The 12079-nt window shown below is 44.7% G+C and overlaps 1 protein-coding gene across 1 annotated transcript in view; it reads left to right on the top strand.

Annotated features, from left to right (window-relative positions):
* The window catches only part of CAMKK2 (calcium/calmodulin dependent protein kinase kinase 2), a 1901640-nt gene that overhangs the window by 1661981 nt on the left and 227580 nt on the right, over positions 1-12079 (top strand). Inside the window, exon 14 of the mRNA XM_044068653.1 lies at positions 10217-10345. Coding sequence (XP_043924588.1) covers positions 10217-10345 — 129 coding nt within the window. The remainder of the gene's footprint in view (positions 1-10216; positions 10346-12079) is intronic.

Genomic DNA, 12079 nt, shown 5'->3' with positions numbered 1-12079 from the left:
TGTCCAAATAATATCTAAGCTGACTGTGGACGTCAAGATAATGTAGCTTTTGTTCAGCTCTATCTGAATAGTTAGGAAAAATACAGGAGATCAATGGATTGATTCAGATTGTTTTTTGAAGCGACCTTAGGTAAAAATGATGGATTAGTTCTCAAAGATACTCTGTCTTTGTGAAAAATCAAATAGGGGTCGAACCGAAGAGCATGAAGTTCAGACACCCTCCTGGCAGATGTAATAGCCACTAGGAATAAAGTTTTCCAAGAAAGATATTTCAGGGAACAAGAAACAGCTGGCTCTAAGGGGAAGAATCAAGGATGTCAGCACTAAATTTAGATCCCACTGAGGAGGAGGATTCCTGATTGGAGGCTTTAGTAGGAAAATTCCTTTCAAGAAGGCCCTGCAGAGCCTATGGGACATAATATTATGATCTGCTATCCCAACATGAAAATTAGAAATAGCAGCCAACTGAACTCTGACTGTGGAAGAAGAGGAGCCTGCATGAAAAATCTCTGCTAACCAGTCCAGAACTGCCTGAACAGGGGCAGTAAAAGGATCAATATTTTGGGCCTTAGCCCAATAAGAGAAACGTTTCCATTTGCTCGTGTAAATCCTCCTGGTAGAGGATTTTAGTGAAGCTACTATGATATCTCTAACTGGGTTAGAGATCAAAGGAAGCCTGGCTAGGGAAGGAAGTGGAGCAACCATGCTGTGAGGTTGAGAGAAGGGATTGACCGGTGCAGCTGACCGGATTGGTGAATCAGTAGATCTGGCACTGGGTCCAGATGCCACGGCTGCACCAAAAGGTGATGATGGAGGAACGGGAACCAAACTTGTCGAGGCCAGTAAGGAGCAATGAGAATCAATTTGGCTCTCAAAACGGTAGCTTTCTGGATCACCTGAGGGATCAGAGGAAATGGAGGGAAGGCATAAAGAAGTCCCTGGGGCCAATCCTGGGTCAGAGCGTCTCTGGGGGGATGGCCTGATAGAGGGAAGAGGCTGAAGAAGTCTGGACATTTGCTGTTTTGGGGAGTAGCAAAAAGATCGCAACATGGACGACCCCATTCCAGAAAAATCTCTTCCGCTATGGATTGCTTGAGAGACCACTCATGAGGCATGAGAATAGCTCTGCTCAATCTGTCCGCTATAATGTTGGTTTTCCCAGGGATATGCGTTGCTACCAGAAACCGATGAGAGGAGATCGCCCATTGCCATAGTCTGAGCGCTTCTCGACACAAGGGGTAGGACTTGGTTCCGCCCTGTTTGTTGATATACCAAACTACAGACATGTTGTCTGTGTGGACTGCAATTGTCCCTACGGGAAGAAAGTCGTTGAGGGCTTGCAACGCGTTAAAAGCACTGCTCTCATCTCCAGGACATTTATGTGCAGATGGTACTCGAGCGGTTGCCACGTCCCATGAACCATCCTGCCCTGATAATGACCCCCACCCGATCAGGGAGGCATCCGTGGTGACAGTGGCTATCGGGACGGAGGTACAAAGCATCTGCCTTGGTGAACCTGAGACGATGTGATCCACCAAGCAAGATGTTCTTTGCATGTTTGTGTCACCAGAATCTGGTGACGCATTGGGAGCTGCTGGTATGACCACTGTGTGAACAGCATCCACTGAAGGAGGCGCATGTAGAATTGAGCCAGGGAAGAAGAGTGATGGCCGCAGCCATGAGACCTAATACCTTTAGAACCATTCTGGCCTGTACTTTCTTGCTGGCCAGAATGATCCTGACATGAGTCTGAATGTCTGAAACTCTTTGTTCTGTAAGGGTAGCTGACATCCGAACAGTGTTTAAGTTTGCCTATGAAGGTAATAGACTGGCAGGGCGATAAGGATGACTTTTCAAGTTGACTGAGATGCCCAAATGAGAACAAAGGTCTATTGTGTAATCCCTGGCTTGTATAAGCTGATGCCTGGTGGTGGCTGACAGGAGCCAGTCGTCGAGATACGGAAACACCTGGAATCCTTGACATCTCAGGTGAGCCGTGACCACTGCCATGCATTTGGTGAACACTCTGGGGGCTGTAGTGAGACCAAAGGGCAGGGCTCTGAACTGGAAATGACTGGACCCCAGCCGAAGCGGAGAAATCTCCTGGAGCGTCTGTGAATTTTGATGTGATAGTACGCATCCTGAAGATCTATTGAGCACATCCAGTTGTCCTTCTGTAAGAAGGGTAGAATTGACTGAAGAGTGACCATTCGAATCTTGTCTTCCTGACAGACTTGTTGAGTCTGCTGAGATCCAATATTGGTCTCCAGTCTCCCGTCTTTTGGGGACCAAAAGAACCTTGAGTAGATTCCGGCTCTGAATGGTCTACTGTAACTGGCTGAATGGCTCTTTTGCAGTAGTTTTGCGATTTCTAACTCTGCAATGTCCCTTAGACCGGGTGGTACATCTGGAAGGGAACTTGAGGGAAGGGACTTTCCTCGAAAGGAATTATGTAACCCTTGGATATGATCGACTGTACCCATCTGTCTTGAGTGAGGGAATGCCAGGCTTCTGGGTACAGTGATAATCTTCCCCCGACTGCCTCCAAGGAGGGACAGCCGGGCAACACCTCAGGGATGCTGAAAAGGCTTCTCAGGAAGAGACTCCCTGTTGCCCTGGTTCTTGGACCCCTCTGCCTCTAGAGCGCGTCTGTTGTTGTTACCCCCTCTGCCTCTAGGGGTAAACTGACCACGTGAATCCGGCGTGACTCCTTGGGATTTACGGAACCACATCTTCCCACCCTTCTGTCCTTTGGGATAAGGCCTAGAAGGGTGGAAAAACGGACTCCAACAGCAGAAAGAGTCTTGCCGTCCTGCTCACACCTGGTCAAGGTCTCCTTCACCTGAGGGCCAAACAAAGCTGACCCATCAAAGGGAGAATTTGTGAAGGACGCCTTAAAGGATCCAAAAATCACATAGCCGCATCCAGGCTAGGCGCCTAAGAGCCACACCAGTGCCTGCGGCTCTTCTCGCTCCATCCGCAGCATAAGATATTAGCCGCATGGAGGAGTTAGCAATGGAATTGAGGGTTCCTAGCTGCGAAGCAATCTTTTCTTGGGCCCCTGCAGCCATAGGATCCTGAACTACTTCTCCCAGCTCCTTGAGGATATCTCTCTGGAGTCTGGTGAAGTGACAAAGATAATTCAGCGAACGCATAGCAAAGGTCGCTGAGGAAAACATCCGCTTGCCGTACTTATCCATGGTCCTAGAGTCCTTATTAGGAGGATGGACGGGCACGGAAGGATCTGCAAGTTCCTTTTGGTGGCATAGCCACCACCATGGCATCAGCAGGGACACCTTTGGTAAGGAATTGTTTGTCACTAGGGGCAGTGATAAATTTAGAAGGCCTCCTAGGGACTGGCTCTACAGAGTCAGGAGCTGTCCACGCCTTTCATGCAATAACCTGCATAAGGGGTCGAAGGCGGAGACACCCAGGAGGTGGAGGGCCGAGATCCAAACGCCTCTAGGTATACTGACTCATCCTCAGAGGGATTGTTGGTGGGCCAGTTTCCCCTCTGTTTCAGAAGTTCTAGGATGTCTGAGAAGGAGACATCCTCAGAGGAGGATCTAGGGGATCCCTCTGACTCATCAAAGTCAGTATCCAAGTGACAGACTCAGGGGAGTCTACATGCTTCCTCTTACAAGTCCTCTTCCTAGGGGAATCTCCCGAAACATCAGGAAAGTCCTCGGAAGAGGGGCAAATTCCCAATGGGGAAACCTGAGGTGGAGGATCTCTGGGTCCTGTAGCAAGAGAAGTGGCAGAGATGTCAACAGGTACAATAGAGGGAGGAGCTACGGGAAGAGACTGCTGACTGATACCAGTGGCCAGTACACTCTTCATCACCTCGAATGCTCCCTCCCAGGCAGGTCCGAGAGAACCCGCTCCGAAGAGCTAGGAACTCCAGGGGCCACCGAAGGAAGTCTCGAGGCAGATGTCGGAGCCGAGCTCACCAAGGCCGAGGCTCCAAGGGGAAGAGCGGGCTCGGACAAGGGTCCGATGCCACTCACCCCCTCGGAGGAGACCATGGAAGCCCGACCACGAATCCCTCTAAGGAAGAGGAGATAAGAGTAGGGGCTGAAGGGACAGAAGGAGGTATCGGTCCTCCAGCCGTAGCAGTAACCCTGCCGAAGACTCCAACTCCAAACTCTGGGGTAGAGTCGAAGGAGGAACAGTAACGGGTGTGGACCAACAGTCGCCTGCTGAGATGGACTGTGTAGCATTTGGGCCAGTACCTGTGACTTGGGCAATCTACTGACCACTCTCTAGGTCATGATCTGACAACCTGGATGACCTTGAAGATCGGCTCCGATGGCTCCGCTCCGATAGAAGAGGCGAAGCCGGAGCCGAAAGTATCGGCTCCAAGGAAGGAGACCTCGACCTCTTCCTGGAATGGGCCATCGGAGCCGATACTACTGATCCTGTCGGCACCGATTTCTCGGAGCCGGCAGAACGTCTCGATGTATCGGCTCCAGCCGGAGCCGATACAGCTACCAAGGTAACGGTGTCGGAGCCGATCGGAGCCGACACCGATGCCTGTGCCACATGGGTGTTGGAGCCGATCGGAGCCGACACCGATGCCCGTGCCATGTGGGTGTCGGAGCCGATCGGAGCCGACACCACAGTGGTCAAAGCAGATTCGGCACCGATAGCCATCGGCGCCGAAAGCTTTGTGGATCCAGAATCGGCTCCAGCGAGCGATCTCGACTCTATGAGTCGGAGCCGAGGCCGCAGGCTTAGAAACAAAAGCCTGGGCCTTGGCAGTTTTTGTTGATTTTTGTGGGGCCGACTTAGCCGGAGAGCCCTCCGGCTTAAGAAGACCCCTGAGAATCAACTTATTGCGTCTCTCCTGCAGGACTCTCTGGCTGAAGGAGTGACAAATAGCACAGGAGTCCTGCAGGTGAAGAGGGCCCAAACAGTACAGGCAAGAAGTGTGACCGTCTGTCAGAGACATCTTCTGACAGCACGAGTCACACTTCTTAAAACCTGAAACCCTCTCCTTAGACATGGTGCCTAAACACAACAGACACACACACCAGTCAAATTAAATTAAATTAATACCAAGAGGTATTTAGTAAAAAACACCAACACACACACCCTAACAGGGGGGGGATGGGATAGGGAAAATGACTGACTAAAAATTAAAAGAGACAGGGATTTCTGTCAGAAAAGGTAAAATGAAAGATTAAACTATCAAAAAATTAGTTTAAACTCAAAAAAAAAAGGGGCTTAAATATCACAAATGTGAACAACTTACCAGGAGCTGGTAAAGAGAAGACCTCCCAAGCGAAGCGGCAAACGAGATCTGGGTACTTCCTGCCTTGCATCATGGGATATGGGGCTGCCTCGAGCTGGTAAAAGGAGTTCTCGAGCTAAAGCAAGTGCCGAGTCGGAGCCGAGGGATCGGCTCCGAACCCATCAAGCAAGAATGAAGGCGAGATTGACAACTTAACATGTTTAGTTAGGATGATACCACTTTAACACAGGGGTATATTAAGAGTACCAGGATGTTAAGGTGTTTGTCTAAGCAACTGTTTTGTGTAATTGAAAAAGTCACATTGAGAAAGGCTACATTAGCCGAAACAGGTTTGTGCAATTTAATGGAAGGTTGCTTTTTAGCCACCTTTGAATAAACATTCATTTGGATTTGAATCCTGTTGCTGAGTGTGCTGGTCCCTTTTTGGTTTTGCTAGGATCATCTGAACCAGTTTTGCAGTGGTAGTGTTTGTGTATTTGTTGCCTTAACTACTGCACTCAGAAATTTGGACTTAGTAATTAGTCTTGAATGGGTTATTATTTCTATAAAATTGTCAGTTTGGCAGGGAAAATGCGATCTGAGGTACTAAGATGGAGTGGAGGGAATTATGGGTAGGGGAGGAGTCAGAGCCCTGGATCCATTAAGCTTCAGAGATGGTGCCAAGGTTGGATCCAGTCGGAGCAATAACCCATGTGTTGAGCCGAATGAAAATCAACACGGATCTGTCATTATGGTAAGTACATAACTCTCATTTTTGAGGTCCCATCTCTGAACCCTTTCAGTCCTCGTGAAGGGTTACTTGACTGCTGCACTCTGGAGACAGTCGGGAGATGCGCGTCTCTGCACCTGTTATTCTGGACAGCCATCACCCAAGAGTCATGAATGCAAACCAAAGGCTACATAATTCCATTCATTTTTGTTCCCCTCAGTTCAAAAAGACTTTCCAATGTTCCACCCCTGCAAAGGAAATCTACAGCACAAACGATAAAAAAGCTGCCAGACAAGGGAGTTAACCAGGAGGTCTCACCAGACCAGCAAGGTTCCGGAGACTATTCTAGATTCTATTTGATACCAAAGAAGAATGGGGACCCTAGACCCATCTTGGACCTCAGCCACTTATACCATTATGTGAAGCAGACAAAGTTACCAATGGTCACAGTTAAGTCTATCCTACCATTGTTAAGGAGGGATGACGGGATGTGCTCAATAAACCTTCAGGATGCATACCACTACATCAAGATAGACAAACGTTCCATTTCTCTACTTTTGGCTGGAAACTAGTAATTTCCAGTTCAGATGGAAACTACTAATTTCCAGTTCAGATCCCTGGTCTGTGGTCTCACCATAGTCCCCCTTTGTTCACCAAGTACTTGAATGTGGTCACAGCTTTCCTTAGGCTGCATGGGTTCCCCGTGTTTCTATATCTGATGACTGGCTTGTGACTGCTCCTGCCATAAATCTTTTAATTCAAGCCATGGACTCTTTCTTGCTGTCTTAGAATCAAAGTCAACATGGTAAAATCAAAATTGCTCCATGTCCAAGTAATACAGTTCATTGGAGTCCATCTGATTGCAGATAGCCAGAGTGCTAGAACTGAGAATTCTCATGCTACCAACAATAAACATTAACAGTTTCTAATCAAACCCCCCCTGGCTAAGTTCATATTTCAACTTCTAGGCAATGGCAGCCTCTATCACCCTACTTCCTATTTTTGCAGTGGACTTTGGCAGTCCTGTGGTCAATGCATTTTCAACCAATGCATTCTCCCTTTTGTCTTACCAGCATTTGCAGACACCATGTTCAGTGGTGGTTAGATTCCTCCCTAGTCTCACAAGGTCACTCCTTTGTTTTACCATCTCCACAAGCCACCGTGACCATTGACACTTCCCACTTGAGGTTAGGGTGGGGGGCATTACATTTGATAGACTATCCGGTACATGAGTTCCCCCATTGAGGCCAATCATCACATCCATATTCTACAGATGAGGACAGTCCTTCTAGCATTGCAGGCTTTTCAGGATTCTATCCCCAGGGATGTGATCTCCATTAAAACAGATATGTTAGAGGTTTGAAACATCAACAAGCATGGGGGGAATACGTTTTTACTCACTGGGTCTGTAAGCTGTGAGGGTTTGGTAGTTGGCAATGTCTTCCCACCACTTTCTGGTAGCAGTGCACAACCTGGGGAAATCCAGTGTGTTAGCAGACAAGCTAAGCAGGTCCATACATCACATCTCCCACATGAGTGCTCTCTAGGTCAAACAGCGGTGGATCGAATTTTCAGCCATTGGGGCCAGCCCTATTGTGCCTGTTTGCCCACTCCCTCCAACACCAAGTGCAGCAGCTATTTTGCTGGGAGGGGGGAGTCCCTGAGGGAAGCTCTTGTTCATAATTGGCCCCCAGGTTTTCTATATGCAAATCCTCTCACTTCCCTCTTAAGCAAAGTTTTTGCAGAAAGCAAAGTGGGACAAGATGAAAGTGATCGTCATTGCACCCTTTTGGCCAAGACAGGTTGGTTTGGCCTACACTGATATGACTACATTGGGTTCTGAATCCTATTCCAGACCTTACCTTTCACCCATCTAGCATGCATCATCTGGACATAGCAGCCATCAAGTTAACTGCATGGTTTCTCCAGTTCCTTTGATGGCTAAGCAGTCCAGGCTTTCATCTCAAGTTGTGCATATTCTGGCATATTCACAGAAACCCTCTGTTAGAAAAATGTATAAATGCAAAGAGATTCTCCATATGGCTATCTAGCAGGAACATATATCCATTTTAGCCTTTCTCCATGCTATTTTAGATTTTTAGCCAGTCTTTTTCATGATAGGGCTAGCTACCATTTCCCACAAAAAACTTATCAGTGAGCTTGCCTCCTTTAACCTCTCTAATTCAATCCTTACCTAGTTTATTAGTTACTTAACCAGCCGTCAACAAGCAGTTAAATGGCAAAATGAACTATCACCTTCTCTGCCTATCTCTGTCAGTATACCCCAAGGGTCTATTCTTGGTCCCGTCTTCTTCACAATATTTACAAATAAACTGTGCACAACTAGCCAACATGCCATATTGGTTCAATATGCTGATGACTCCTCCCTCATATGCTCTGCTCCAACCCCACTTGCTCTAATCAACAAAACACAACAATCCTTTCTGGACCTAGGAAAATACCTTTACAATTAACAGCTGATTCTTAACCCTTCTAAAACAAAACTAATGCTTTTCTCCTGTAGCAAAAAAAAAAACAATGGACCCTACAAATGTTGCCATTTATTCATCCAAAATACCCTTATTGATCCAGTTGAATATACAAAGCTACTAGATGTCAACATTGACAAGGATCTCAAATTTGATAAACACTTAGCCCTAGTCATCAAGAAAGTGAATTTCAAACTAGGCTCCCTGTATAGAATAAATCCCTTGATTCCACCAGACATGCCATAAGTGGAACTCACCTTCTGTCCACCATCTTATATGGCTCACCCATTTTCATTAACCTAAGAAAATGTGACGTAAACAAATTAGAATCATACTGTTATAAAGCTGCCAGATTGGTTTCCAGCCAACCTGCAAGAACTCATCACTGCAAGGTACTACAGCAACTCGGTTGGAACTTGTTTTAACTCATTCTACTGTGTATCACCCTGACAACTGCCCATCTATTAGTAATCTAATTTCGCCCTATTCCAGAAGTAGAACATTAAGGTCTTCTAATAAGTTCCTCTTGAAGGTCACTGAGTTAAACAATAAGCTACAGGGATTCCCTGTATTCATATAAATTAGCCAAAGCTTGGAATAATATATCTCAAAATATACTTAACACTAACAATACTACCAAATTTAAACTAGTACTAAGTACTTGGCTTTGCTCCTGTACTCAACCTGGGTAGTGGCTCTAAATAATCAAATTTCTCCTATCCTCCACTTCTCTCTGTCCCCATATTCCTCACCTATCTTTTGTCATTCCCTATACTCCTTCTCCTCCTCCTCAGTTTCCTGTTTCTATCTTTTATCTGCTAGTCTACTGTTTCCTCAGCCCTTGACATTTTTTCAATTTAGTTTGTCCCAAAAGTTTATTAATGTTCTTTCTACTTAAACTAATTTCTTATGGATTTTTTTAGAAGCTTAGCCACTTCCACAGCCTTTCAGAATAGACTTCCATTAGACACTATTTGTGCAGCAGCCACTTGGGCCACTCCTCATACCTTTGTTTCTCATTACAAATTGGATTTGGCCTCCAGGGATAGAGCCAGTTTTGGCTCTACAGTTCTCAAGAGTTTGTTCCATTGAGCCACCCAGGATAGAGGTGCTAGGGACGCGGTCCCATCAAGCAAGAATGAAGGCGAGATTGACAACTTAACATTGAGAAGTTATGTACCTACCATAACGTTCCATGTTAGTTGTCTTCTCTCGCCTTCTTTCTTGCGACCCTCCCTCCTGCCCCCTGGCCTGGACAGACCTTTTTCTCCCTACATGGAAGAATGCTTCTTAAGACCATACAGTTCTGGTCTTCCTTACCCATCCTTCAGGTTTTTTCTGCCTTCTTTCTTCCTTCTGGGAAGTTTTTATGCTAGGTGTTATTGCCTATAGATAACAAACGAGATCTAGGTACTTACCGCCTTGCATCATGGGATATGGGGCTGCCACGAGCTGGTAAAAGTGACTCTCGAGCTTAGCAAAGTGCCGAGTGGCTCCGAACCCATCAAGCAAGAAAGAAGGCGAGAGAAGACAACTAACATGGAACGTTATGGTAGGTACATAACTTCTCATTATGTGCAATCAGACTTCCCCAGTCAACAAACTCCAATAACTACATAAATGAGTAGATATCGTGTGTAGTTTTTTTTTTTTATATAATAGGTAGAATGTAATATATAATAGGTAGATTGTAATATTGTATTCATTTGTAGTAGGCAAAGTAAATTGCATTTAATGATGCCGCAGTTATCTTCTTATTTTTAGATGCATCGTTGGGTTACAAAACATGGTGTTGAACCACTGCCTTCAGAAGATGAAAACTGCACACTTGTTGAAGTAACGGAAGAAGAGATTGAAAATTCTGTCAAGCATATCCCTAGCTTGGCAACTGTGGTAAGCAGAAGTGTCTTTTTCTATGTTTAATAAGGAAATGTTCACATACTCATGGTAAGTAGCCTGTGGTATAGGTATTGGTAGTTACTAAATATACTAACAGAGATTCTTTACTTTAAGACCACAAGAGCATCAGCATGGGAAAGGAATTATACCCGAATTTCCCTCACCCACATTTTTCCTGATTTAGCTATTCTAATTTCAGATACCCTACCTTTGGTCATTCCCTAGTATCTATAGTCCTTTCTGAACATATAATATCCACATTCTATAGTTAGTCCCTTCAGCTTTTCTGGACAGATGCAGTTTAGGAAATGTATTGGATTCTTGAATATTTAATTTGTTAGTAATAATAATAATAATAATAATAATAATAATAATAATAATAATAAATTACTTACATTTGGACATATACATATTTTAAAACTCATGCAGTGCTTTAACAGTCTTATGCTAGATTTGTATTTGTTTGTTTGTTATTCAGGTAAGTAGTCAGATACAAAGGACCCTTTTCAGCTCCCTCCTGAGTTAAAGGCAAAGAGTTTTAGGAGTTATACTGCAGCAGAAATAACAAACAGGATAATAAAAGCTTAGCAATACATACAAAAACAGAAGAGTACTACTAAAGTTAGCCAACACAGAAGAGTAGTACTAAAGTAAGCCAACACAATGATCACTTTAGAAGTATAAAGTCAGATCTATGTCATATCAGAATTTTTGACTGCATAGCATTAATATCTGTGGAGGTATTCCCTTTCAAATGTCGAAAGTTCAGAATTCTGAATGTTATTTTCATGACATGAAAATAAAGAAAGTTAAAATCCTGAATCACAGACTTCTTCCCAGGGCAAGTAGACACTTGGCCGTCATGGTAAAATTTGCCCTTTTCCCTTTTCCTTACTGTAGTGCAATCGCAGAGTTGGTATATATAGTTAGGGGTGTGGGGGGCATAGCCCCCCACCTAGGTGGGTTTCATATGGTTCGGTGTGCTCTGTGTAGTTTTGGGCAAGTGTTTACTTGCCCCGGGAAAACATTTGTGTTTCAGGATTTTAACTTCTGAGTTTTCAACATTTGAAAGGTAATCAATCCTCTTAGACTTGAAACACAGCTAATGCTAAGATCCAAAAGAGTGCAGTGAACTCCCACCCAACCTTTTTTTCTATTGAGAAAATGGGTGAAGCTCACAAATGATACCCTTCTAAACAATATACCCTCATCACCATGATATTAAGGGTCTATATCACCTCATCGAAAACACAAATTATCAAATCACTATTCAGCAAACTCACTTCGTCGAAATCTGACTTTGTTGAACGGCCGTTTAATCAAAGTTTGTCATAGGGAAAACAACAACTGTCCAGCTTACTGCCTGTCACAAAATTCTAAAAATTTAAAACCCACTCAAGTAAGGGGCTTTGTGCCCCACACCCCCATAACTAAATATACCAACTCCAAGATCACACTACAGTGAGGAAAAGGGCAAATTCCCGATGACAACAACCAATCGTTTTTTCCTATGAAAAACTTAGATTAAACGGCCGTTTGACAAAGTGTGTTCGCTCACTAGTGATTCGAAAATTAGTGTTTTCAATGATGTGGTATACATCCAATGTTAATGTATGAGGAGAGCCCAATATCAAGTCTGCGGCTTCAAGGTAGCATAGTAAGCTGCACTTAGCAAGGGGAAAAAAGTAATCTGAAAAAAAATAAATAAACAAATGACTCAACTAACAA

Source organism: Protopterus annectens, chromosome 4.part0 (genome assembly GCF_019279795.1).
Source record: "Protopterus annectens isolate FY-2018-M chromosome 4.part0, PAN1.0, whole genome shotgun sequence".
NCBI classification, from domain to species: domain Eukaryota; kingdom Metazoa; phylum Chordata; order Ceratodontiformes; family Protopteridae; genus Protopterus; species Protopterus annectens.
Note: the sequence above shows the minus strand (reverse complement) of the source record. Positions and strands in the feature narration are given on the sequence as shown.